The sequence below is a fragment of the Salmo salar genome, chromosome ssa01 (genome assembly GCF_905237065.1).
Source record: "Salmo salar chromosome ssa01, Ssal_v3.1, whole genome shotgun sequence".
Classification (NCBI taxonomy): domain Eukaryota; kingdom Metazoa; phylum Chordata; class Actinopteri; order Salmoniformes; family Salmonidae; genus Salmo; species Salmo salar.
Genome location: NC_059442.1, coordinates 8,665,496 through 8,692,173, shown reverse-complemented (window position 1 = coordinate 8,692,173; position 26,678 = coordinate 8,665,496). Strand labels below are relative to the sequence as shown.

At 43.1% G+C, this 26,678-nt stretch overlaps 2 protein-coding genes across 9 annotated transcripts in view; one reads left to right on the top strand and one right to left on the bottom strand.

The window, feature by feature from the left end:
- Positions 1–15,338, top strand: part of LOC106607246 (hippocalcin-like protein 1) — a 28,768-nt gene extending 13,430 nt beyond the window's left edge. The window contains exons 2-4 of the mRNA XM_014204061.2: positions 7,469–8,013; positions 12,544–12,649; positions 14,404–15,338. Of these exons, the coding sequence (XP_014059536.1) occupies positions 7,636–8,013; positions 12,544–12,649; positions 14,404–14,501 (582 nt within the window). The 5' untranslated portion in view covers positions 7,469–7,635 and the 3' untranslated portion in view covers positions 14,502–15,338. The remainder of the gene's footprint in view (positions 1–7,468; positions 8,014–12,543; positions 12,650–14,403) is intronic.
- Positions 14,848–26,569, bottom strand: khk (ketohexokinase). 8 transcript variants are annotated; one of them, XM_014201870.2, is made up of 9 exons: positions 26,317–26,569; positions 25,644–25,760; positions 24,842–24,976; positions 24,247–24,381; positions 18,693–18,765; positions 16,229–16,375; positions 15,900–15,988; positions 15,517–15,674; positions 14,848–15,398 (listed from the first exon to the last, which is right to left on the bottom strand). In XM_014201870.2, the coding sequence occupies exons 1-9, from the start codon at positions 26,406–26,408 to the stop codon at positions 15,301–15,303; spliced, it is 1,044 nt and encodes a 347-aa protein (XP_014057345.1). In that variant the 5' UTR covers positions 26,409–26,569; the 3' UTR covers positions 14,848–15,300. The 8 variants fall into 8 exon arrangements, with proteins under 8 accessions (XP_014057345.1, XP_045579247.1, XP_014057637.1 ...); XM_045723291.1 differs by lacking the exon at positions 26,317–26,569 and adding an exon at positions 26,102–26,190; XM_014202162.2 differs by lacking the exon at positions 24,247–24,381.
- Positions 26,570–26,678: the final 109 nt, after the last annotated feature.

Here is a 26,678-nt window from a genome sequence, read left to right as displayed (position 1 = left end):
GCTTAGTCGGGTGTGTCCCCAGTGTCTGTAGTCGTGGGGGATACAAAACATACAGTTACAGCATGTACTGGCCAACAGTTGGAGTCACACTCACACGCTGGAAGTAAAGACTTTCCTTCAGTAGTTCTATAGAGAGTGTTGAATGAGTTGAGCTCTTGGGTGGAAAGTTGAATGAAGAAAGTTGAGCGAGAAAAAAACTAAGATGTTTGTAAATGTGTTAAATGCAGAGTTTTAATTAAACGGTTATTAAAAGTAAAAAATGAAAAGTTTGTCAGGCAGCCAAGTCGCAACAAACAGCAACACAACAATGTTATGAAGAGAATCGTTCAGAAACGTTACAATAGTGTGTTAACCTTGGTGTCCTCAATCAACCTGCACCTTTTTGAAAAGCATAATGTCCCTGCATGGAGAAAAATACACTGAACAAAAATATAAAACGCAACATGTAAAGTGTTGGTCCCATGTTTCATGAGCTGAACTAAAAGATCCCAGACATTTTCCATAAGCACAAAAATATTATTTGCTCAAATTGTGTGCAGAAATGTGTTTCCATCCCTGTTAGTGAGCATTTCTCCTTTGCTAAGATAATCCAACCACCTGACAGGTGTGATATATCAATAAGCTGATTAAGCAGCATGGTCATTACATAGGTGTACCTTATGCTGGGGACAATAAAAGGTCACTCTAAAATATGCAACACAATGCCATAGATGTCTCAAGTTTTCAGGGAGTGTACAATTGGCATGCTGACTCCAGGAATGTGCATCAGAGCTGTTGCCAGAGAATGTAATGTTAATTTCTCTACCGTAAGCCTCCTCCAATGTCGTCTTAGAGAATTTGGCAGTACATGATACCGTCCTCACAAACGGAGACCACATGTAACCACGCCAGCCAAGGACCTCCAAATCCGGTTTCTTCACCTGCGGGATCGTCTGAGACCAGCCACCGGGACAGCTGATGAATCTGTGGGTTTGAAGAACTTCTGCACAAACTGTCAGAAAGAGTCTCAGGGAAGCTCATCTGCGTGCTTGTCGTCCTCACCAGGGTCTTGACCTGACTGCAGTATGGCGTCGTAACTGACTTCAGTGGGCAAATACTCACCTTCGATGGCCGCTGGCACGCTGGAGAAGTATGCTCTTCATTGATAAATCCCGGTTTCAAATGTACCAGGCAGATGGCAGACAGCGTGTACAGCGTCACGTGGGCGAGCGGTTTACTGATGTCAACGTTGTGAACAGAGTGCCTCATGGTGGCGGTGGGGTTATGGTATGTGCAGGCATAAAGCTACGGACAACGAACACAATTTAATTTTATCGATGGCAATTTGAATGCACAGAGATACCGTGAGGAGATCTTGAGGCGAATTGTCGTGCCTATAATCCACCTCCATCACCTCATGTTTCAGCATGATAATGCATGGCCCCATGTTGCAAGGATCTGTACACAATTCCTGGAGGCTGAAAATGTCCCAGTTCTTTCATGGCCTGCATACCCGCCAGACATGTTACCCATTGAGCATGTTCCAGTTCCCACCAATATCCAGAAACTTAGCACAGCCAACTCTATGCGAAGGAGATGTGTCGCGCTGCATGAGGCAAATAGTGGTCACTCCAGATACTGACTGGTTTTCTGATCCACGCCCCTACCTTTTTTAAGGTGTCTGTGACCAACCGATGCATATCTGTATTCCCAGTCATGTGAAATCCATAGATTAGGACCTTATTTATTTATTTCAATTGACTGATGTCCTTATATGAACTCAGTAAAAATCTTTGAAATTGTTGCATGTTGCGTTTATATTTTTGTTCAGTGTACATGCATACATATGAAATGTATAACAGTTGATCTGTCCCCAAACCAGTTAGCTTAGTCCCAGTTATATGATCTGAAACAAGTCTTCTCAAGGTGCAGACAGGAACATTGTTATTTTAGTGCAGATTTGATTGAACCACTAAACCTAGCCCTGGTTGAACAGACTGAACCCTGCGCTCACTATTGTTGTGAGGTGAAACAATACCCCTTCAGTTCAACATCTAGTTTGATTTACATTTGATTGAGTTGTTAGCTAAAAATGATTCAACATGTAATCAACAAATACTTTAACCATGTCATTGGATTTTTTTAAAAATTAAAAGGACACATTTCCCAAATTCCTTTCCAATCAGTTTTCCACAACGTCATCACATTGCATTTTTCTGTTGATATTATGTCGAAACACATTGATTCAACCAGTTTGTGATTATGGGGTAGTGAGTGCAGCAGTCCTTAGAAAACCACACAGGGAAGTCCCAGAAGGCCCCAAAGTAGATGCCCTGGCCTCCTGGTTCTAAGGGCATAGTGCCAGCTGTCGGACCATCACACAAAGGGCTCACTGGGACCCGAGCCAGGGGTGCCAAGCACCTGCCAACACAATACACAGCCAAGCCAGGGGGTGCCAAGCCAGGGGGTGCCAAGCACCTGCCAACACAATACACAGCCAAGCCAGGGGGTGCCAAGCACCATCCAACACAATACAGAACCAAGCCAGGGGGTGCCAAGCACCTGCCAACACAATACACAGCCAAGCCAGGGGGTGCCAAGCTCCTGCCAACACAATACACAGCCAAGCCAGGGGGTGCCAAGCCAGGGGGGAAGGAGGGAGCACATATTGTTGCACTATATTCACATAGAAAATAGAATGATTGAGTGAGTGAGTGAGTGAGTGAGTGAGTGAGTGAGTGGGGAGATCAGGGCTGATCAGGGCCTAGATTTGAAAAGTTAGAACAGGGCTGTTCAATGTTGGTCTTGGAGGGCAGAATCACTTCTGGTTTTCATCCTCTCCTTCTAATAAGGGACTGATTCAGACCTGGGACAGTAGATGAGTGCAATTATCTACCAGGTAGAAATAAAAACCAGAAGTGTTTCAGCCCTTCAGAACCGTAATTGAACAGCCCTGTCTTGGAACAAGCAGCCCCAGGAGAGGGCATATTTTGGGCAGACAGGATGGATGACAGTCATCCATAATGACAGTCAGCCAAAATAGCGTTCCACATGACAAAGATTTTTTTTGGTTCAAATCATAAGGGTTGTAGTCAATTGCATTCACATATAACAGCATATGTGGTCCTCTGTGGCTCAGTTGATAAACCAAGGCACTTGCTACTCCAGGGTTGTGTGTTCGATTCCCGCTGGGACCATCCTTATGGAAAATGTATGCACGCATGATTGTAAGTTGCTTTCAAATAAAAGCGTCAGCTAATTGGCTGAGTGTCTGAGCTGACTAGTGAGAGAAAAAGCAGCAGAAAATATGTTGTACTGTAGTCCTGGTAAGCAGTTTGGATTGGAATTGACTTGAGTGTCTGCTACGAACATCTTTGAGTTGACTAGCAGGCCCGAAGCATTCGACCTCTCCTATAGTCAATGACCATCCAGCACCACTTGGTGTGTGTGTGTGTGTGTGTGTGTGTGTGTGTGTGTGTGTGTGTGTGTGTGTGTGTGTGTGTGTGTGTGTGTGTGTGTGTGTGTGTGTGTGTGTGTGTGTGTGTGTGTGTGTGTGTGTGTGTGTGTGTGTGTGTGTGTGGGGGCAGGGTTCTAATGCCCTGACATGAGAACGACTGCAGATGAACACATTCTGCTCCATCTACTCACATCAGGGCATTAGAACCCCTAGCAGGTCTCTCACACAGACACACATCAAGGTTATTATAGTTTTGTGTTTATATTATACATGTATTTTGAATTCAGTTTAGTTTGTTAGTATTTTATACCTGATTTGCAATTTTTTGTTTAGTTGAAGTTGTATACAGATATTTCTATTTTGTTTTAATATTATTTAAGGCTCTATTCAATCCGTAGTGCTGAAGATCCGCTTCATAGCGCGATTGGCAATTAAAGGCGGAGACTGCATTCACGGTAAACACTGCATATGTCGGCTTAATCGGAAATTACCTTTATATTTTAATGCGGCTCTTCCACGATACTTCGGCGACACGGATTGAATCCAGACCCTTAGTTTCAGTTTTAGGCCACTTTCACATATCCCGTTATGATCCGGATACTGGAGCGTTTGGTACTGGGTCCAAGATCCAGGACCAGATTACCAGGTATTATGATTCGGCGTCGTGAGTCGCGAGTTGGTCTGATGGTCTGATGTGATGTCATCGGCCTCCATCTTGCTTGAAGAACAATAGAGGAGCAATAGAGGACAAAGGGGGAAAGAACCACAATGCAGGTTTGCAGTTCATGTCTTCTATGGTACCTTCCATCGTCCTGTAGTTCATCATGTCCTCTATGGTACTGTACCTTCCATCGTCCTGTAGTTCATCATGTCCTCTATGGTACTGTACCTTCCATCCTCCTGTAGCTCATCATGTCCTCTATGGTACTGTACCTTCCATCCTCCTGTAGTTCATCATGTCCTCTATGGTACTGTACCTTCCATCCTCCTGTAGTTCATCATGTCCTCTATGGTACTGTACCTTCCATCCTCCTGTAGTTCATCATGTCCTCTATGGTACTGTACCTTCCATCCTCCTGTAGTTCATCATGTCCTCTATGGTACTGTACCTTCCATCCTCCTGTATTTCATCTGAAACTAGCGTTTATTTTATAGCAGACGGTAGTTGTTTCTTTTTAATCAAATCAAATGTTATTGGTCACATACACATGTTTAGCAGATGTTAATGCGAGTGTAGCGAAATGCTTGTGCTTCTAGTTACGACCATGCAGTAATATCTAACAAGTAATCTAACAATTTCACAACAACTACCTTATACACACACAAGTGTATGATTAAGAATATGTACATATAAATATAAGGATGAGCGATGGCCGAACGGCATAGGCAAGATGTAGTAGATGGTATATTTATGTTTATTTATTTCACCTTTATTTAACCAGGTAGGCTAGTTGAGAACAAGTTCTCATTTGCAACTGCGACCTGGCCAAGATAAAGCATAGCAATTCGACACATACAACAACACAGAGTTACACATGGAATAAACAAAACATACAGTCAATAATACAGTAGAACAAAATAGAGTAAAGTATATACATATGAGATGAGTGTCGTGTCTTTGGCTATGCCGGATTAAGTGATATGACATGCTATTCTATAAAATCCTTTCTCTGTAATTAATATTACCTGATTAAGCTAATCATGTAAATGTCATTAACTAGAAAGTCGGGGCACCACGGAAGAACGTTTATAGAGCCGTTATCTTCCGAATAAACTCTTAAAAGACTTAGTAATATTTTACATCGATAGCTGTCATCTCAATCCTCACCTTATTTTCAGTCTCATAATGAAAGTGGTAAATTCTTGGTTATCTTCACAAACCCTGGCTAACAAGTTGAATCAGCAATACAAAATTGGGTTTAATTATTTATTTACTAAATACCTAAACTAATCACACAGAATTACATATACACAGAATACAAATGATGTCATGCAGAAAACGCCCCTGGTGGACGGAGCCGACATGACGGCTTGTTACACAACGAAAGGGGGTTGGGCTTGAATGAAAGAGCGGGAAGACTTAGGAACAAAGAAACAGCAGCTATGCTATTGTAAATACAGTATCTTATGCATTCTAAATTCCCGCCCATTTGGAAAAGGAAAACGCAATAAATATTTACTCTGAGCTGCGCTTCGCTAGGTTGGTCGTAGATGCTGGCCGGGTTGGCCGACAGAACTTCCTGTCCTCGGAAGAATGTCAATGGTGGTAAAGTGGATACGTGGTAGTATCTTCGTCTGTGGTAGACTGGATCCGTCGTCCGTCCTTTCCTAGCCCACGTCTACAGCGGCCGCTGCTAACTCAACGGCTAGGAAGTATCACTTCAGTAGTGAATAAGTTCAAAGTTCATACCATTCACAACCAAAGCTCACGCCGAGGTTGGCTTAGTTCTGTACTTGACATGTGTGTCCTTGTAACGCAGAGGCTGCAGACCTCACGTAGTGGAACCCACTGTTTACATTGTGTCATTGTCTTATATAGTAGAGAGGGGGAAGGATGTGTTTCAAGGTTTATGACCCCTGTCTCTTCACAGGGGCGGGCCACTGATCAAGCAGGTCACTTTCCTTATGAAAACCCAATTCTCTCAATTGGAAGCTAAAATTACATTTAATCTCCTAACAAACAATTTCAATATCAAACCTTTCAATTGCATAACAATTCCATGTGACTCTGATAACTAGAGGGTGTATACTTTCCCAGGTACAGTTTATGTCGTCCTGTCATCAGTCATAATGTCTCAGATGACAACCGAACTGACATCCATACTCATTAAGTTTCAAAGCATATTTCCAACTGGTTTTATTACCAAAATATGGTTCCTTTCCCCCAACTTGTTTGATGCTCCCAGACTCTCTATATTTAACAAAGGCTATTCAACAGTCCTTCAGTAGGGTCAGAAAGAGAGGGGAAGGGAGAAAGGTATTTACGGGGGGGGGGTCATAAACCTTACCCACAGGCCAACTTCACGACATGAGTAATGTAGGGTATGTAAACATTATATAAAATGGCATTGTTTAAAGTGACTAGTGATACATTTATTACATCCAATTATTAATTATTAAAATGGCTAGAGATTGAGTAATGCAGTCTTATTAATTAATGGATTATCAGACAGTCAAAAATAAAGGCATACACACAACTAATACACTCAGTGTGCATAGCTAAACTCACAACAACGGAAAATCACACATGTATTTGAAAAACCATTTAGACATAATTGTAAAACACTCTGATGATGTATACATTTTTCTTTAAGGTCAATAATGATGGCTAATGAATATGCGCTGCATGTGAAGTTTCCATCTCCTAATAGAAAAATGTATTGGCAAATTAGTCAGGATTTACCAGCTAATTTATGTATTGTAGGTTTTCCATCAGATGGATAAAGCGATTTATCTAAAAATGTAGATCTCATTGTATTTCATTACGGACAGCTGGAGTTTCATATTTTGAGCTGCTCGTTGCCTTAGTACCCTCTTGTTTGTTTCACTTCAGAATGAGTACACTGTATGTTAAAGGGATAGTTCACTCAAAACTATATTTGTATATTTTTTTTCATTAGTCCGCTGTTAATAAAATCCCCAAAAAAGTGTGCAGTATGTCAGCAGTGACTCATTTCAGATTATATCACTATTGAAGACTGCAGTTTTTCTGTTTTGGTTTTCATTGATTGAGAACTAGAATGAATAATGGCTTGTGGCAGGGTTGTTGATCAATTAGACATGTATGACATTATAACTCATTCCCGCAAACAGATGCTACCTCAGAGCTGGCCAGACGTTGTCATGCAGATGCTACCTCAGAGCTGGCCAGACGTTGTCATGCAGATGCTACCTCAGAGTTGGCCAGACATTGTCCAGGCTCTGGGTTTTTTCCAAACACACTGGATCCTAGCCTTCTAAAGGATAGAAAATATACCTAGTGTACATACCCCTACTACCAGGTTCTCTCTCTCTCTGTCCTTCTCTCTATAGACTATCTTCCATCAACCCCCCTGCCCATTCCCCTCCAGGAAAAAGGAGTCAGTTGCAGAGTGGAGAAAAACAAGACTGTGAAAGAAAACAAGAAAACGTCAAAAATACTTTTGTCTTGAAGGAGGGAGAGAAACACCAACTGGGCAAGAGGAGGGGCTGCCTCAGCCATGGGCAAACAGAACAGCAAGCTACGGCCGGAGGTGTTGAATGACCTGCGCGAGAACACAGAGTTCACTGACCACGAGCTCCAGGAGTGGTACAGAGGCTTCCTAAAAGACTGCCCCACGGGCCACCTGACTGTGGATGAGTTCAAGAAGATCTATGCCAACTTCTTCCCGTACGGGGACGCCTCCAAATTTTCCGAGCACGTCTTCCGCACGTTCGACACCAACGCAGATGGGACGATAGACTTCAGGGAGTTCATCATCGCGCTGAGCGTAACGTCACGAGGCAAGCTGGAGCAGAAGCTCAAGTGGGCCTTCAGCATGTACGACCTGGATGGGAACGGCTACATCAGCCGCGCGGAGATGCTGGAGATCGTACAGGTCAGTCTCAATCCCCTATCTTCCACCGGTGTATTATAGCATCCGCTTGTGATTGGGAGTGCCATAGGGCAGCGCACAATTTTCTAACGTTACAGCCTTATTCTGAAATTGATTAAATAATTTTTTCCCCCTCATCAATCCACACACAATGCCCCATAATGACAAAGCAAAAAAAAGGGTTTTAGACATTTTAGCTAATGTATAAAAAAAATATATATATGCAAATATCACATTTACATAAGTATTCAGACCCTTTACTCGGTACTTTGTTGAAGCACTTTTGACAGCGATTACAGCCTCGAGTCTTCTTGGGTATGCTTGGCACACCTGTATTTGGGGAGTACCTCCCATTCTTCTCTGCATATCCTCTCAAGCTCTGTCAGGTTGGATGGGGAGCGTTGCTGCACAGCTATTTTCAGGTCTCTCCAGAGATGTTAGATCGGTTTCAAATCCAGGCTCTGGCTGGGCCATTCAAGGACATTCAGAGACTTGTCCCAAAGCCACTCCTGTGTTGTCTTGACTGTGTGCTTAGGGTCATTATCCTGTTGGAAGGTGAACCTTCGCCCCAGTCTGAGGTCCTGAGCACCCTGGAGCAGATTTTCATCAAGGATCTCTCTGTACTTTGCTCCATTCATCTTTCCCTCAATCCTGACTATGCTGAAAAACATCCCCACAGCATGATGATTCCACCACCATGCTTCACCGTAGGGATGGTGCCAAGTTTCCTCCAGACGTGACGCTTGGCATTCAGGCCAAAGATTTCAATCTTGGTTTCATCAGACCAGAGAATGTTGGTCTGAGAGGCCTTTAAGTGCCTTTTGTCAAACTCCAAGTGGGCTGAGGATTGGCTTCTGTCTGGCCACTCTACCATAAAGGCCTGATTGGTGGAGTGGTGCAGAGATGGTTTTCCTTCTTTTCCTTTTGGGAGATTTTCTCATCTCCACAGAGGAACTCTGGAGCTCTGTCAAAGTGGTACCATTGGGTTCTTGGTCACCTCCCTGACCAAGGCCATTCTCCTCCGATTGCTCAGTTTGGCTGGGCAGCCAGCTCTAGGAAGAGTCTTGGTGATTCCAATCTTCAATTTAAGAATGATGGATGCCACTGTGTTTTGGGGGACCTTCAATGCTACAGAAATGTTTTGGCACCCTTCCCAAGATCTTTGCCTGTCTCAGAGCTCTACGGACAATGCCTTCGACCTTATGGCTTGGTTTTTGCTCTGACATGCACTGTCAACTGTGGGACCTTATATAGACAGGGGTGTGCATATCAGAATCATGTCCAATCAATTGAATTTACCACAGGTGGACTCCAGTCAAGTTGTAGAAACATCTCAAGGATGACCACTGGAAACAGGATGAACCTGAGCTCAATTTCGCGTCTCATAACAAAGGGTCAGAATACTTATGTAAAGAAGATATGTTTTTTGTTTGTAATAAATGTTTAAAAAATTCTAAACAACATGTTTTCACTTTGTCATTATGGGGTATTGTGTGTAGATTGACGAGGGAAACATTTTTTTTTAATACAAGGCTGTAACGTAACAATGTGGAAAAAAAGTGAAGTGGTCTGAATACTTTCTGAATGAACTGTAGCTACTACGAACCTCTTAGTGTAACTGTTAAGGTGTTGGCTTGACAGACGCTGGATCAGGGTTCGAGTCCCAGTCAGGGCTTCCCCCAGAATTCACTACATTGGTTTCAGAAGTCGGATGGCGCCCTTGAGGCCATCCAAGAGGCGTGTACACGTGAGGGAGTTGGTATAGTAAGCGTGGGGACACGCTCTCCTGAAGGAAGGGGGTAGTATTGCAACCATAGATCCATTTCCTGTAGTCTGGTGGGCTCATGGGTTGTCTGCCATTGTTCTTTTTCATAATTAATAAACATTAAAACGATTTAACCCGGTGTTTCAATGTCAAACAGTTTTGTTATATTTCAGTCTTCTGTGATGTGTAAAAAGTGCAATATTGGGATGCAAAATCAAAAGGTAATATATACTGCTCAAAAAAATAAAGGGAACACTTAAACAACACAATGTAACTCCAAGTCAATCACACTTCTGTGAAATCAAACTGTCCACTTAGGAAGCAACACTGATTGACAATAAATTTCACATGCTGTTGTGCAAATGGAATAGACAACAGGTGGAAATTATAGGCAATAAGCAAGACACCCCCAATAAAGGAGTGGTTCAGCAGGTGGTGACCACAGACCACTTCTCAGTTCCTATGCTTCCTGGCTGATGTTTTGGTCACTTTTGAATGCTGGCGGTGCTTTCACTCTAGTGGTAGCATGAGACGGAGTCTACAACCCACACAAGTGGCTCAGGTAGTGCAGCTCATCCAGGATGGCACATCAATGCGAGCTGTGGCAAGAAGGTTTGCTGTGTCTGTCAGCGTAGTGTCCAGAGCATGGAGGCGCTACCAGGAGACAGGCCAGTACATCAGGAGACGTGGAGGAGGCCGTAGTAGGGCAACAACCCAACAGCAGGACCGCTACCTCCGCCTTTGTGCAAGGAGGAGCACTGCCAGAGCCCTGCAAAATGACCTCCAGCAGGCCACAAATGTGCATGTGTCTGCTCAAACGGTCAGAAACAGACTCCATAAGGGTGGTATGAGGGCCCGCCGTCCACAGGTGGGGGTTGTGCTTACAGCCCAACACCGTGCAGGACGTTTGGCATTTGCCAGAGAACACCAATATTGGCAAATTTGCCACTGGCGCCCTGTGCTCTTCACAGATGAAAGCAGGTTCACACTGAGCACATGTGACAGACGTGACAGAGTCTGGAGACGCCGTGGAGAACGTTCTACTGCCTGCAACATCCTCCAGCATGACCGGTTTGGTGGTGGGTCAGTCATGGTGTGGGGTGGCATTTCTTTGGGGGGCCACACAGCCCTCCATGTGCTCGCCAGAGGTAGCCTGACTGCCATTAGGTACCGAGATGAGATCCTCAGACCCCTTGTGAGACCATATGCTGGTGCGGTTGGCACTGGGTTCCTCCTAATGCAAGACAATGCTAGACCTCATGTGGCTGGAGTGTGTTAGCAGTTCCTGCAAAAGGAAGGCATTGATGCTATGGACTGGCCTGCCCGTTCCCCAGACCTGAATCCAATTGAGCACATCTGGAACATCTTGTCTCGCTCCATCCACCAACGCCACGTTGCACCACAGACTGTCCAGGAGTTGGCGGATGCTTTAGTCCAGGTGTGGGAGGAAATCTCTTAGGAGAGCATCCACCACCTCATCAGGAGCATGCCCAGGTGTTGTAGGGAGGTCATACAGGCACGTGGAGGCCACACACACTACTGAGCCTCATTTTGACTTGTTTTAAGGACATTACATCAAAGTTGGATCAGCCTGTAGTGTGGTTTTCCACTTTAATTTTGAGTGTGACTCCAAATCCAGACCTCCATGGGTTGATAAATTGGATTGATTATTTTTGTGTGATTTTGTTGTCAGCACATCCAACTATGTAAAGAAAAAAGTATTTAATAAGATTATTTATTTCATTCAGATTTAGGATGTGTTGTTTAAGTGTTCCCTTTATTTTTTTGAGCAGTGTATTTCAACTCTATATCTGTAATGGTACAGGTGTGTTCTGTTTTTAAGCCCATAACCATGTGTGTGAGGTGTATACATTTGTTTCAAAGTAGATTTGTTTAAGACTACTAAGAAACACTCTGTGATCCTGATTTAGCCCACCACAATAAACGGTTAAGCTAACATCTAGCGAGCTCGTCAAGAGGTCATTTGATGCAAAATGCATCATACTGTGAAACTTTCTGTATTTTGAAAGTTATATATCTTGACAACTCGCTGACATGTAAAACAGTTTGGGACTGAATCAATAGAGGACTAATGAAACAAATACCAAAATAGTTATTTTGTGGATTTTACCTTTAACTGACCCTCATCTTTTACTACAACTTCTGAGCCTGTTGGAGAGGATCAGCAACGTGAGGTGTACTGTAGGATCACTGATCTACAAATAGTATTCCCTGTGAAATATATATATTTATTAAGATTAGCAGAGCTACGCCTCACCCGGTTTAGGCAATCCCCCCACCAAATACACAGGCACAACCAGACCTGGATTGATTGGAGAAAGCTATGTGTCAATTACAGAACATTTCCTAGAATCTTCTGCCTGCAGCAGCACTAGTGGATAATGCTGGAAATACCGGTAAAAGCACAGTGCCTCAAGAAGCGCACCATAAACCACAGCTCCTACTCATGAGCTTAGTTCAACTGTGGTACCCCATTAGAACCCAAAATAGAATCTTGTTTTACTACAATGTTTGTAAACAATATTAATGTGAACAAACACTGTATAGCTTAAAAATCATGGTTAAAACTATAATTTTCAGGCAGTCCTGGCATCCATAGCTCTATGAATTTTAGGGCATACATTCCTCAGCTTTTTAACAAAACAGAGGCGGGGTGCCTGCATTGTTATTGTTTCAATGAATGATTATAGCTTTAACTCTCTACTCCTATGGTCCTCTCTCTATTCATCTATGTGCCATCTCCCTAGGCCATCTACAAAATGGTGTCCTCTGTCATGAAGATGCCAGAAGACGAGTCCACACCTGAGAAGAGGACAGACAAGATCTTCAGACAGATGGACTCAAACAATGATGGTGAGGAACCCTGCACGGGATTCGTCCCAAATGGCACCATATTCCACAAATACAGGGAATAGGGAGCCATTTGGGACTATATCGGTGATAGGGTGCCATTTGGGACTATATAGGGAAGGGTGTCGTTTGGGACTATATGGGAAAAAGGGTGCCATTTGGGACTATATAGGGAATAGGGTGCCAGTTGGGACTATATAGGGAATAGGGTGCCAGTTGGGACTATATGGGGAATAGGGTGCCAGTTGGGACCATATGGGGAATAGGGTGCCAGTTGGGACCATATGGGGAATAGGGTGCCATTTGGGACTATATAGGGAATAGGGTGCCAGTTGGGACTATATAGGGAATAGGGTGCCAGTTGGGACTATATGGGGAATAGGGTGCCAGTTGGGACCATATGGGGAATAGGGTGCCATTTGGGACTATATGGGGAATAGGGTGCCAGTTGGGACTATATGGGGAATAGGGTGCCATTTGGGACTATATGGGTAATACAGAGCAATTTGGGACCGTATAGGGAATAGTGTGCAATTTAGGACATAACCAACCCAGGACTATTTAGTGCAGGCGTCCCTATTAAGTGGTTTCTTCTGCAGGGCTATTCAACTACCAACCCATAAAGGGGTTAGGATAAAACTTTACTGCTGGTTTTCCTTTCTCCCTGATAATTTGATAGCTTGATAGTCTGAAAGTTTGGTAGCCTGATAGTTCGATAGTCTGATTGTTCAACAGTTTGATAGCAATGATTGAAAGAGAGAATCAAAACCACAAGTGTTTCTGCACATCATTTAATGGCCTGCTTTATTAGGTGAATCTCAATAGTCTAAAAGTGGATAAGTGGCGCCCTCTATCTTTATGTGAAGGCATTACAAACATGGACTCGGACAATAGCGACCTTAACCCAACATCTAGTGACCCTGTCAAAGGGTTCGGATCTCTTGGCGTAACAGCTATGTTGGATTGATAGTCATTGGACTGGAGTTTGAGAATGTGTGATCCCTGAGGGAATTGAACCCATGACCTTCCAACTGAGCCACACAGGCTAAGTGATAGTATCCAACTGACAGGTAGCCTAGTAGTTAGAGCGTTGGGCCCGTAACTGAAAGGTTGCTGGATCTAATCCCTGAGCTGACAAGGTAAAAATCTGTCGTTCTACCCCTGAGCAAGGCAGTTAACCCGCTGTTCCCTGGGTGCTGTGGATGTTGATTATGGGAGCCCCCCGTACCTCTCTGATTCAGAGGGGTTGGGTTAAATGCAGAACATGCATTCAGTTGTACAACTGACTAGCTATCCCCCTTCCCCACAGGCTAAGTGATAGCTTTGAACTGAGCCACACAGGCTAAGTGATAGCTTTGAACTGAGCCACACAGGCTCAGTGATAGCTTCCAATAGTCCAGTTTGTCTGCAGAAGTAGTTTTTTTTTACCTTTACTTAACTAGGCAAGTCAGTTAAGAACAAATTCTTATTTTCAATGATGGCCTAGGAACATTGGGTTAACTGCCTTGTTCAGAGGCAGAACTACAGATTTTGACCTTGTCAGCTCGGGGATTCAAACTTGCAACCTTTTGGTTTCTAGTCCAACACTCTAACCACTGGGCTACGCTGCAGTGCAGAAGAGGGGAATCAGTGTATGAGAGGGAGCCACTTTAGACTACTGGGATGGACCCCTTTCTCTGCCTCCACCCATTAGCTCTTATTTTAACCTTCGATGAATAACCAAGTTCCTCATCCAATCCCGTGGCTTATTATTGCAGGTAGGCTGTCCCTGGAGGAATTCATCAAAGGTGCCAAGAGTGACCCGTCAATAGTCCGCCTGTTACAGTGTGACCCCAGCAGTGCCAGGCAGTTCTGAACGAACACACACAACACACACACACACACACTACTTTTAAGCCAACTGTCACATGACTATGGAGATTATATAAATATTGTAATTATCATCACTGTTGTTTTGAAGATCGTTTGATTTGTACTGTTAGTTCCATTTCAATCCATAGGAGGATAATGTTTATAAAATGTAATCATTTTCATATTGTGTTTTACTGTAAATGTAATATGTGTCCATAAGTATGTTTTAGTATCCTGATAGTGTTTGTTGTGCAACAATGACATCCACAATGAACTGAAGTCTTGCATATACAGTATCAAGCCCCTGAGAAAGACCCAAGGCCCCTGAGAAGGACTTACAAGACTCTTTGTTGCCAGATAATGACAAATGTTATATTTATTCTGTTTTATTGCAAGAACATTTTGTTAAATTCACCATAAGTTAGGTTTTAGGCCCTGTGCCTTTGAATGTGTGGCTAACGGATCCTACCCACTTCCGCTAGCATTGCTAGAATTTAAAAAAAATGCTAGCCAGGAGAATCTGGACATTGCGTAATAAACAACTAACAATGGTTGGGAGGAAACAACAATGGGGAAAGATGAGAATAAAACTTCTAAATAATTACTTTAACCTCCAAAACACAGGGTTTGGCTTGAAATGTGTCTGTTAAAACTAATAGTACCTCTAATGCTGTTTTGCTGAGTGTTGAGTTTTGTGACGTGACAAAACGTTCCTATACCTACTGCCAAGTTTGTGTTTGTAGAATTGAAAATAAAGTCTACTGTTATGTCAAAAACCCTCCAGCTACAGTGCACGTTGTTCTTCACTCTTTCTTTGTCACTATTTCATCATATCCGTGGACACCACACTTCCTGCCTGCCACCTGGCAACCGAATGTGAGAGCTTCCTGTACTCCTCCTCCTACCAGGGGAGAGGGAGACAATAGATGATTGATTGCATTTTGGGTGTAGAAAATACAAATATCACCTTACCATTTGACTATCTGTAAAATAAAAAAATAAAAAAAGTTATATCTCACCATTTGACAGGGTGTAGATCACTGATGCATTGAAAGTGTCGCCTGCTCCGAGCGTGTCCACAACGGCCTCCGGCGGAAAGGCATCTGAGTGGACCACTATGCCATCAGGACCCATCGCATCTGCCCCTTTCTCTGCCCAGGCACATATGAGGACAGCCCTGGAACACAGGAAGCCTACTTTCAGGTGTTGAGACTACAATGGCAAACTGGATCAGAATATGAAGAGTTAACAGTGGCATGAAGTTTTAGACTGTACACCCCCACATGCTCGCCTTCTTTTTCCCAATCCGTCTGTCTGTCAGTCTCTCTTTCCGTCCATCTGTCTCTCTACCTACCTGCCTGCCTGTCCCTCGCTCTCTTCCTCTATCTGTGTGTCCACTCACCCTTTCTTCACTCTGTGGTAGAGGCCCTTCAGAGCACTGGCAGCAGAGTGGAAGCCAAAGTGCATGGCCACATCCTTACTGACAAACACCTGGAGAGGAAATGTTGCATCAGGTCAGGTACAGGGCAGTGTTATGACAGTTACCAGGTTTGGTAATGCCCTATTTAATGCCAGCAATGACATAATCAGGATAAATAGTGATGAACTATCATTTTATACATGTTATATAAATCATATGACGCATGCGCTGTTGTTGCTTATGATGTTGTCGGGAGGCATTGTTCCAGAGTATTATGGGTGATACTCATGCTATCAGTGAGGGCGTCGTACCACATCACCATGTTGGAAGAGCTGGTACAGAGGCTCCCTGGTCTTCTCTATCTCCACGGATACGGTGATCCTTTGTTGCTGTGGCAAAGTGTCGTTAGACAGCTCCACCTGCTGGATCATCTTCACCTGCTCCTCAGCATTACGGCCCTGTCATGTGTCAAACATGTTATAAACATGACCAAAACCTGTCATGGATGTTACACTGTTGGTCATGTTTATAACCTGTTTGCATTTTAAGTGTTATAAACAGTACATGATACAAAAATGGTTGAATAATGATTAAATATAGAGTTCTATGAAATTATTGTTAAAGGGGCAAGCTGCAGTTCAAATAACAGCAAAAGCGGACACAAAGACACCTTTTTAGGTAAACAGTTTAGGGATGGGGCTGGAGAAATGTAACCACTCACAAATTCATAGACAGGGCTATGGATAAAAGGACTGATCATCCATGACATTAAAATGATTGTTTTAACCATGTGTTTTACAATTACATTGTTTACAAACAAATGGCATAAAACAAGCTTATACTTTGGGTTATGATGGGGTTACGCAGCTGAACGAAGCTCATGAGGCATATATAAGTTATAATCTTCAATAATCAATGGCTATATATCATTAATTTCAAAGTCCAAGCAATCGATTGCCCCTTTAGCCTCTGAGTAGAGTATCTGGATGACTGTGTGATCACGCTCTCCGTAGCCGATGTGAGTAAGACATTTAAACAGGTCAACATTCACAAGGCCGCAGGGCCAGATGGACTACCAAGGACGTGTATTCAGAGTATGCGCGGAACAACTGGCAAGAGTCTTCACTGACATTTATAAACTCTCCCTGACCAAGTCTGTAATAGCTACATGTTTTAAGTAGACCACCATAGTCCCTGTTCCCAAGAGAGCAAAGGTAACCTGCCTAAATGACTACCGCCCCGTAGCACACGTCTGTAGCCATGAAGTGCTTTGAAAGGCTGGTCATGGCTCACATCAACAGCATCCTCCCGGATACCCTAAACCTACTCCAATTCGCATACCGCCCCAACAGATCCACAGATGACAGAATTGCACTCCACATTGCCCTTTCCCACCTGGACAAAAGGAACACCTATGTGAGAATGCTGTTCATTGACTACAGCTCAGCGTTCAACACCAGAGTGCCCACAAAGCTCATCACTAAGCTAAGGTCCCTGGGACTAAACACCTCCCTCTGCAACTGGATCCTGGACTTCCTGACAGGCCACCCCCAGGTGGTGAGGGTAGGCAACAACATATCTGCCACGCTGATCCTCAACATGAGGGCCCCTCAGGGGAGCGTGCTTAGTCCCCTCCTGTACTCCCTTTTCACCCACAATTGCGTGACCAAGCACGACTTCAACACCATCATTAAGTTCGCTGACGACACAACGGTGGTAGGCCTGATCACTGACAACGATGAGACAGCCTATAGGGAGGAGGTCAGAGACCTGGCAGTGTGGTGCCAGGACAACAACCTCTCTCAACGTGAGCAAAACAAAGGAGATGATCATGGACTACAGGAAAAGGAGGGCTGAACACGCCCCCATTAACATCACTAGGGCTGTACGTAGAGCGGGTCGAGAGTGTCAAGTTCCTTGGTGTCAACATCACCAACAAACTATCATGGTTCAAACACACCAAAAAAGTTGTGAAGAGGGCACGACAATGCCCTTTTCCCCCTCAGGAGACTGAAAAGATTTGGCATGGGTCCTCAGATCCTCAAAAAAGTTCTACAGCTGCACCATCGAGAGCATCCTGACTGGTTGCATCACCACCTGGTCTGGCAACTGCTCGGCCTACTACCGTAAGGCGCTCCAGAGTGTAGTGCATACAGCCCAGTATATCACGGGGGCCAAGCTTCCTGCCCTCCAGGGCCTCTATACTAGGCGGTGTCAGATGAAGGCCCAATACATTGTCAAAGATTCCAGTCACACAAGTAATAGACGGTTCTCTCTGCTACCGCAAGGCAAGCGGTACCAGAATGCCAAGTCTAGGACCAAAAGGCTCCTTAACAGCTTCTACCTCCAAGCCATAAGACTGCTGAACAATTAATAAAAATGGCCACTGGACTATTTACATGGATCCACCCCTTTGTTTGTACACTGCTGCTACACGCTGTTTATCATCTATGCATAGTCACTTCACCCTTACCAACATGTACAAATTACTTCGACTAACCTGTACCCCTGCACACTGACTCGGTACCGGTACCCTCTGTAGAAAGACTCATTATTGTGATTTTATTGTGTTACTTTTTTTAACTTTAGTTTATTTAGTAAATATTTTCTTAAAACTGCATTGTTGGTTAAGGGCTTGTATGCAAGTATTTCACTGTAAGGTCTACTACACATGTTGTATTTGGCGAATGTGACAAATAACATTTGATTTGATCAATAAGGTCAAAGTTGAACCTAAATCTAGAGTAGAGTGTTCTATAACCTCTGTGAGCTCACCTCCCAGTGGATCCATTTGTACTGACTGAGATCTACCTTAGAGAAGTCTGTTGCTGACACATCAGGTAGGTTCCTGAGAGAAAGAGAGCGAGAGGGGGGACAGGGAGAGAGGGGGGGAAGACAGGGAGAGAGGGGGGGACAGGGAGAGAGGGGGGGAAGACAGGGAGAGGGGGGAGACAGGGAGAGGGGGGGAAGACAGGGAGGGGGGGAAGACAGGGAGGGGGGGAAGACAGGGAGGGGGGGGAAGAGAGAGAGGGGAGAGTTGGAGAGAGGGGGAAGAGGGGAAAGAGAAGGGGGAAGAGAGGGAGAGGGGAGTTGGAGAGAGGGGGAGGAAGGGGGAAGAGAGAAAGAGATGAGGGAAGAGAGGGAGAGGGGGAGAGGAAGAGGGGAAAGAGACAGGGGTGGAGGGGGAAAGAGATAAACAAAGAGATTTCCTTTTATAAACAAAATTATTATTAACCTTATTGGATAGGCAACCTGGACTCAGGGGCAGATGTAACATAGTAAATGTTATTCCGGGACACAATTAGTATGATTAGTATGCCAGGTCGCAGTTGTAAATGAGAACTTGTTCTCAACTGGCCTACCAGATTAAATAATGGTGAAATAAAAAAATAAAATGTTATGTTTCGTATGGTATGTATTAATTTGTGGATGTCCATTATCCATTTCGTATGATATGTTATGAACTGCAATTCGTACAATATGCTACAAATTTGCAAAACGTATAATATGTTACGAATTCCAATTTGTTGTAGCTAACATTAGCTAGGTGGCAAATACTAACATTAGCTAGGTTGCTAATGTTAGCTTTGCTAGGGGTTAGGGTTGAGGAGTCAGGTTAAAAGGGTTAAGATTAGTGGAAGGTTTAGCTAAGTAGTTACAAAGGAGCTAAAAAGTAGTAAGTAGCTAGTTAGCAAAAATGTTACATTTGTCCATGATGAAATTCTAACACGCAACCTTTGGGTTGCTAGACATTTGCTTTATATGCCTGCTCATCCAACCACCCTACTTTCGTTTTTGCCTTAAATAAGCTTCTGTCTTTTGTAAACATACCAAACGTAACATATCATACAAATTTGAGTGTCCCCGGATGTACATTTATATGTTACGTCTAGTCTATGAGACCAGGCTGGGATAGGAAATCAAGCCAGCTTAATAGATATAGAATAGATTAGAATGAGAAAAGTTAGGCTATGGAGTTCATAATCAAAAACTGGGAGGGTGTCAATCTCAAATCCGATTGGTTGTCAGGTTACACCATAAAGCTCTAGAAATGCAGCCTACCAAGTTTGACAGAAAACTCATCTTGAAACGAGGGGAAGTTCATACTCCCACCCTACTAGCTTATTGGCTGCTTTTTAGGCAATTGAGAAATAAATGGACCGGAAGAATAAAAAAGGCAAAATCTAGGTATTTTCTTGATGCTATGACAGAGTCTGCTGGTGATCCCTCAAAATTCTGGAAAACTGTTAACTCACTTAAACGAGGAACCTCCTCAATGTCCCTGCCAAAGCAAATTACATCGGAATCTGGGATCGTCAGCGATCAAACATACGTTTGTGATAAGCACTTAATTTCTGCTGGTTTTCTTTTTGAAAAATAAAATAAATAAATGGCCAACATGATCCTGACCAGTCTATTGTTTCAGCCTGTCGGCCCCCAACTGATGTGGAAAACGGTAAGCCGGATTTTAATTTCCAAAAAGTCATAGACGATGAGGTTTTATCTGCACTATCTGCTATAGATTCAAAGAAATCATTAGGCGCTGACAATCTGGATCCATATTTACTCAAGTATGCGGTATCTATCATTGCTAGTGCAGTAACGCACATCTGCAATCAAACATTAGTGGTAGGAAAGATTCCTAAAGCTTGGAAAACAGCTTTTGTTTTACCACTCCTCAAGGGAGGTGATGGTAGTGAATTGAATGGTAATGAAATGAATCTCCTGTTTGGCTAAAATTCTAGTCATTTGTGAATAGGCAACTACAATAATTTGTTACTGTTAACAATACTCTTTCTAGAAATCAATCTGGCTTCAGACCTAAACACAGTACCACTAAGGCCACTGTACGTGTTGTAAATGATATTGCTAATGCCCTAGATAATAGAAAGTACTGTGCCGCCTTGTTCATAGATTTGTCTAAAGCTTTTGACACTGTAGACCATGCGATACTTTTGGGTAAACTGTCATTAATAGGACTGGGATTGGATGCCTGTCATTGGTTTCATGACTAGCTAAAGGATAGAAGTCAAGCTGTTAGAGTCGATGGCATCCAGTCGGAGCCATTGGAATTGGTTAAAGGGGTCCCACAAGGTTCTATACTTGGTCCATTACTGTTCACTATCTACATAAACAATATCGGTGATGGGGTAAGAAAGTGTAAAATTAATCTATATGCTGATGACACTGTCATGTACTATATTGCTTCAACGGCTGACCAAGCATTATCGCAGCTGGAGACAGATTTTAAGATATTACAAGGGTCTTTTTTACAATTGAAACTTGTTTTAAATGGAAAGGAAAAAACACATTTTATGATTTTTAATAGGTCCAAAAAGTTTGTTGAAAATACACGTGCAGATGGCTCTTGGATTAATCAGGTCTCTGCATATAAATACTTAGCGATATGGCTGGATGATAAACTGTCTTTTAAAATGCATGTTGACGAACTTTGTAAATGGCAACAACATAAAATAAATCAAGCAAGGCTTCCTCTATAAAAACAAAACATGTTTGTCCTCCACAAATAGAAGACAAATTGTGCAAGCTACTTTTATGTCTCTTACAGATTATGGGGATAAAATTTACAGTTGAAGTCGGAAGTTTACATACACTTAGGTTGAAGTCATTAAAACTCATTTTTCAACCACTCCACAAATTTCTTGTTAACAAACTATAGTTTTGGCAAGTCGGTTAGGACATCTACTTTGTGCATGACATAAGCATTTTTTCCAACAACTGTTTACAGAGAGATTACTTCACTTATAATTCACTGTATCACAATTCCAGTGGGTCAGAAGTTTACATACTCTGATAGGCTAATTGACATCATTTCAGTCAATTGGAGGTGTGCCTGTGGATGTTTTTCAAGGCCTACCTTCAAACTCAGTGCCTTTTTCCTTGACATCATGGGAAAATCAAAAGAAAATCAGCCAAGACCTCAGAAAAAAGAAATTGTAGACCTCCACAAGTCTGGTTCATCCTTGGGAGCAATTTCGAAATGCCTGAAGGTACCATGTTCATCTGTACAAACAATAGTACGCAAGTATAAACACCATGGGACCACACAGCCATCATACTGCTCTGGAAGGAGACGCATTCTTTCTCCTAGAGATGAACGTACTCTGGTGCGAAAAGTGCAAATCTATCCCAGAACAGCAAAGAACCTTGTGAAGATGCTGGAGGAAACAGGTACAAAAGCATCTGTATCCACTGTAAAATGAGTCCTATATCGACATAACCTGAAAAGCCGCTCAGCAAGAACGAAGCCACTGCTCCAAAACCACCATAAAAAAAGCCAGACTACGGTTTGCACCTGCACATGGGGACAAAGATCATACTTTTTGGAAAAATGTCCTCTGGTCTGATGAAACAAAACTGGCCATAATGACCATTGTTATGTTTGGAGGAAAAAGGGGGAGGCTTGCAAGCTGAAGAACACCATCCCAACCGTGAAGTACGGGGGTGGCAGCATCATGTTGTGGGGTGATTTGCTGTAGGAGGGGCTGGTGCACTTCACAAAATAGATGGCATCATGAGGGAGGAAAATTATGTGGATATATTGAAGCAACATCTCAAGACATCAGTCAGGAAGTTAAAGCTTAAAGCTTGGTCGCAAATGGGTCTTCCAAATGGACAATGACCCCAAGCATACTTCCAAAGTAATGGCAAAATGGCTTAAGGACAACAAAGTCAAGGTATTGGAGTGGCCATCACAAAGCCCTGACCTCACTCCTATAGAAAATTTGTGGGCAGAACTGAAAAAGCGTGTGCGAGCAAGGATCCTACAAACCTGACTCAGTTACACCAGCTCTGTCAAGAGGAATGGGCCAAAATTCACCCAACTTATTATGGGAATCTTGTGGAAGGCTACCCAAAACGTTTGACCCAAGTTAAACAATTTAAAGGCAATCCTACCAAATACTAATTGAGTGTATGCAAACTTCTGACCCACTGGGAATGTGATTAAAGAAATAAATGCTGAAATAAATCAAATCATTCTCTATTATTCTGACATTTCACATTCTAAAAATAAAGTGGTGATCCTAACTGACCTAAGACAAGGAATTTTTACTAGGATTAAATGTCAGGAATTGTGAAAAACTGAGTTTAAATGTATTTTGCTAAGGTGAATGTAAACTTCCGATTTCAACTGTACATGCACGCTACGGCATCAACACTTAAAATCGCTGGATGCTACTTATCATTTGGCACTTAGGTTTATTACGGGTGCTAGCTACAGAACTCACCACTGTGTTTTATAATGTGTCCATAAGACGAGAACAACATGCTCTCGTGTTTGTCTATAAAGCACTTCTGAATAAACTACCTTATTTATCATCACTTATCAACAATATAATTATAATTCCAAAAACCAGGTCTGAAGCATGGATTACACTTGAGGCCCATGTGATTTCCACAGAGTTGGGTATGGCTGCCTTTTCCTGTTACGCTCCTTGCCTATGGAATAGCCTGCAGACTAAACTTAAACTTCAGACTCTTGTCCCCCTTGCTCATTTTACATATTTATTGGAGGATTTTTATTTTTGTATTGCTTGTAACTGCTTCGGGTAATGCAAGTTCTTGTGCTGTTAGGGGAATAACCTATGTGTAAATGTAATCTGCTGCTGTATTTTTTAGTGTTATCTGTGATTGTTTTGTTTGTCTTGTGTAGTTTGTCTTGTGTAGTTTCTTAATCATTGTACCTAAACTGTATGTGTAAACATGTATACGCAGGGCCCAGCTGTAAAAGAGACCTTGGTCTCAGTCTGTGTTCCTTGTTGAAATAAAGGTAGAATTCCCATACTTCTCCATGGAAATCACATCACATGATACAGTATTATCAATGGATGAAATGACATTGTAACAACACATTTAGCATGCAGTGATCGAATTGGTAGAATTAGAGATGATCCCCCAGAATTAATCCACGCAGCACCACTGCAGACAGACACGCCCCTAACCCTACGATTACGGGACATACTGCTGCAAACTGTAAAGCTGATGATACATTGGCAATATTGCCTCACATTTGCTAGTGTATCATGGCCTTAACTGACTTGGCTTCTGAGTTACATCCATCTATACTGTAATGAATATCTCACTCACTAATTATTAACTCACTCACTTGGCTCAAGAAGTATGACTAAGAATGACAATCTTACAACACCCTTTGAGCTGATATTGTGAGGCAGTTATCTGGCTACAGCGTTGTGTGACTCTCCATTCTGGCTCTATTCTACTGCAGTGGAGCAGCATATCCCGTATTAGACCCAAACACAGCATTACAGGATCCAGTGCCGGATCGTCCGCCACGTGCGTGTCTTACGTGTCGGAGAGCACGACCGTGCGTGAGCCGCTGGGGGGACACACCACGCAACACGCACATGGGGTCTCCCCCTCCCGCTGCCAGGCAACGGACGAAATGTCCACCCCGCGGCGAGAGAAATCGCCCACGATGAAGCTGACAGAGCAGGGAGACAGACAGACACACACAAACACGCAACCCTCAATGAACCCAATGATAATGATTACTACATACATCGTCGTTATATCATAACATCATTATTGTAATAAATAATGATGATAATAACACGTGTTTCGTCTGGCCTGAAGGGACGGAGCGGGGGAGAACATTTGCTGCAGACTGGGAGAAGAGGGCATAACCTATGACCTCTGAGAAGCATACCTGGGAGATGGGGTAGAGCAGGGGGTTAGTGGGGACAGGTTTCCACCTAGTGGTAGAGACAGGGATAGCAGCACAGGAGAGCCCAAGTGGAGAAGTGAGCGTGAGTGAGGAATTTCGGGACAGGATCTGAATTGAACCTACAAACACACACCTAAACACAGAGACACACACCTAAACACAGACACACACACACCTAAACACAGACACATACCTAAACACCTTAACACACACAAACCTGTTCATGTGTAGGATGGTGCGAGTGCCCGTGGTCACATTGCTTATGATCATAGAGGTAGGGAAGGAGCTGTGAGGGTGTTCTGACAGGAGAGAGATGTCAATCTGGTACGTCTGAAAGTCATCTAGTACAAAGCTGTGGGATATAATCACTGTATAAGAAAGAGAGATGTCTAGATAGACAGTTATTGTTGTTGAGATCCATAACTGTTCTAGATCATATCACCTCAGGAAAATCTGGAATAAATGATGGCTGATCTCGGCAGATTTGGAAGATGTCTTTGTAACACCAAAAGGACATGAAATAACAAACAAAAAAAAACAGCCTGTCTTAACTGATTCTAAACACATGAAACAAATCCCCAAAGTAAAACTAAGAATTCATTCTACCGAAACACATGAAATAAATCCCCAAAAGTAGACCTAAGGAAGATGAGAATAAAATACATGTTATTATTTTTATAATAATCCAAGTTTGTCAGATGTAATATCTGTTTTTATAAACTGGGTGGTTTGAGCCCTGAATGCTGATTGTCTGACAGCCGTGGTATATCAGACCGTATACCACGGGTTACGACAAAACATTTATTTGTACTGCTCTAATTGCGTTGACAACCAGTTAATAATAGCAATAAGGCACCTTGGGGGAATTGTGATATATGGCCAATATACCACGGCTAAAGGGCTGTGTCCAGGCACTCCGCGATGCGTTGTGCTTAAGAACAGCCCTTAGCCGTGGTATATTGGCCATATACCACACCTCCTCGGGCCTTATTGCTTTAAATTGACAACATGCTACTTACTCTGCAACATGCCCAGGAGCTAGGGACCCCATGAACGCACAGGGAGCGCCAAGGAGTGACAGCACAGTGCACGAGTTGGACGCGTTCCCACCACGCTGCCATCGTTGAGACAAACACCTGTGCGCACATGCAGAGGCATGGATGAATAACAGACACCTGTAATATCTTAGTTTAGGTAGTAACCATGATTGCCCTCCTTCAAGTCACTCATTTACTGTTGTGAATTTACTGACTAGTGTAGCAATATTGAAACAACGGCTTTCATGTTTATTTTCGTGCTCGTCTAGTGCAAGTAGGATATATCTTAGTAGGTCTAGGCGTGAAGAACGTGAGATCGAAGTTAACGTAAAACTCACTTCATTATGATTTTTGCAAACTAGTGGTACAGCGAAGTGTGTAGTTCGTTTACAAGTGGATCTGTCACAGCCCCTAGCCATAACATTTACGTCTAACCTTACCCCATTTGAAGTTGACATTTAAAATGGTTACGGACGTACCAAGGATCCAGCATCGCAATGTGTTAAGTAGCAGAGTATTGCGCAGGCGCAGAGCTTTATTCGCTCCGCTCGGTGATCATAAAAAGGGTGTGAGTGTTTTTAGGACTGTAGCTATGTAATTGAAACGGTAAATGCACCAGAGATGATGAGTGCATTCAGTATGAAACATCACTTACCTGGTGTCAGTGTCCTCTTCCGGGTATTTGTCCACTACATTGATAATATCCAGACATACCAGCCCGATGCACAGTATCTTTTTGTCACCCATGTTCCCTGCGTGAAATAACGGGACTTTGAACTTCGGATACAATGTTGCTCATATCACACTTGTGTGGTCTTTGAACCCCAGATAGGTGACCACCAATAGGGCGAGACGAGCACGGTCTGGCTCTGCTTTGCTGAGCGTGTGCGCCTGCGCCGCTTATCCTTCATCTTTAAAGAAACATGTTTTTCCCCCCGAAAGTTCCCGAGTGTAACCGAAAGATGGTGCTGTTGAAAGCGCACCTTTAATCATACAGTATGCTACAGGTATTCTATT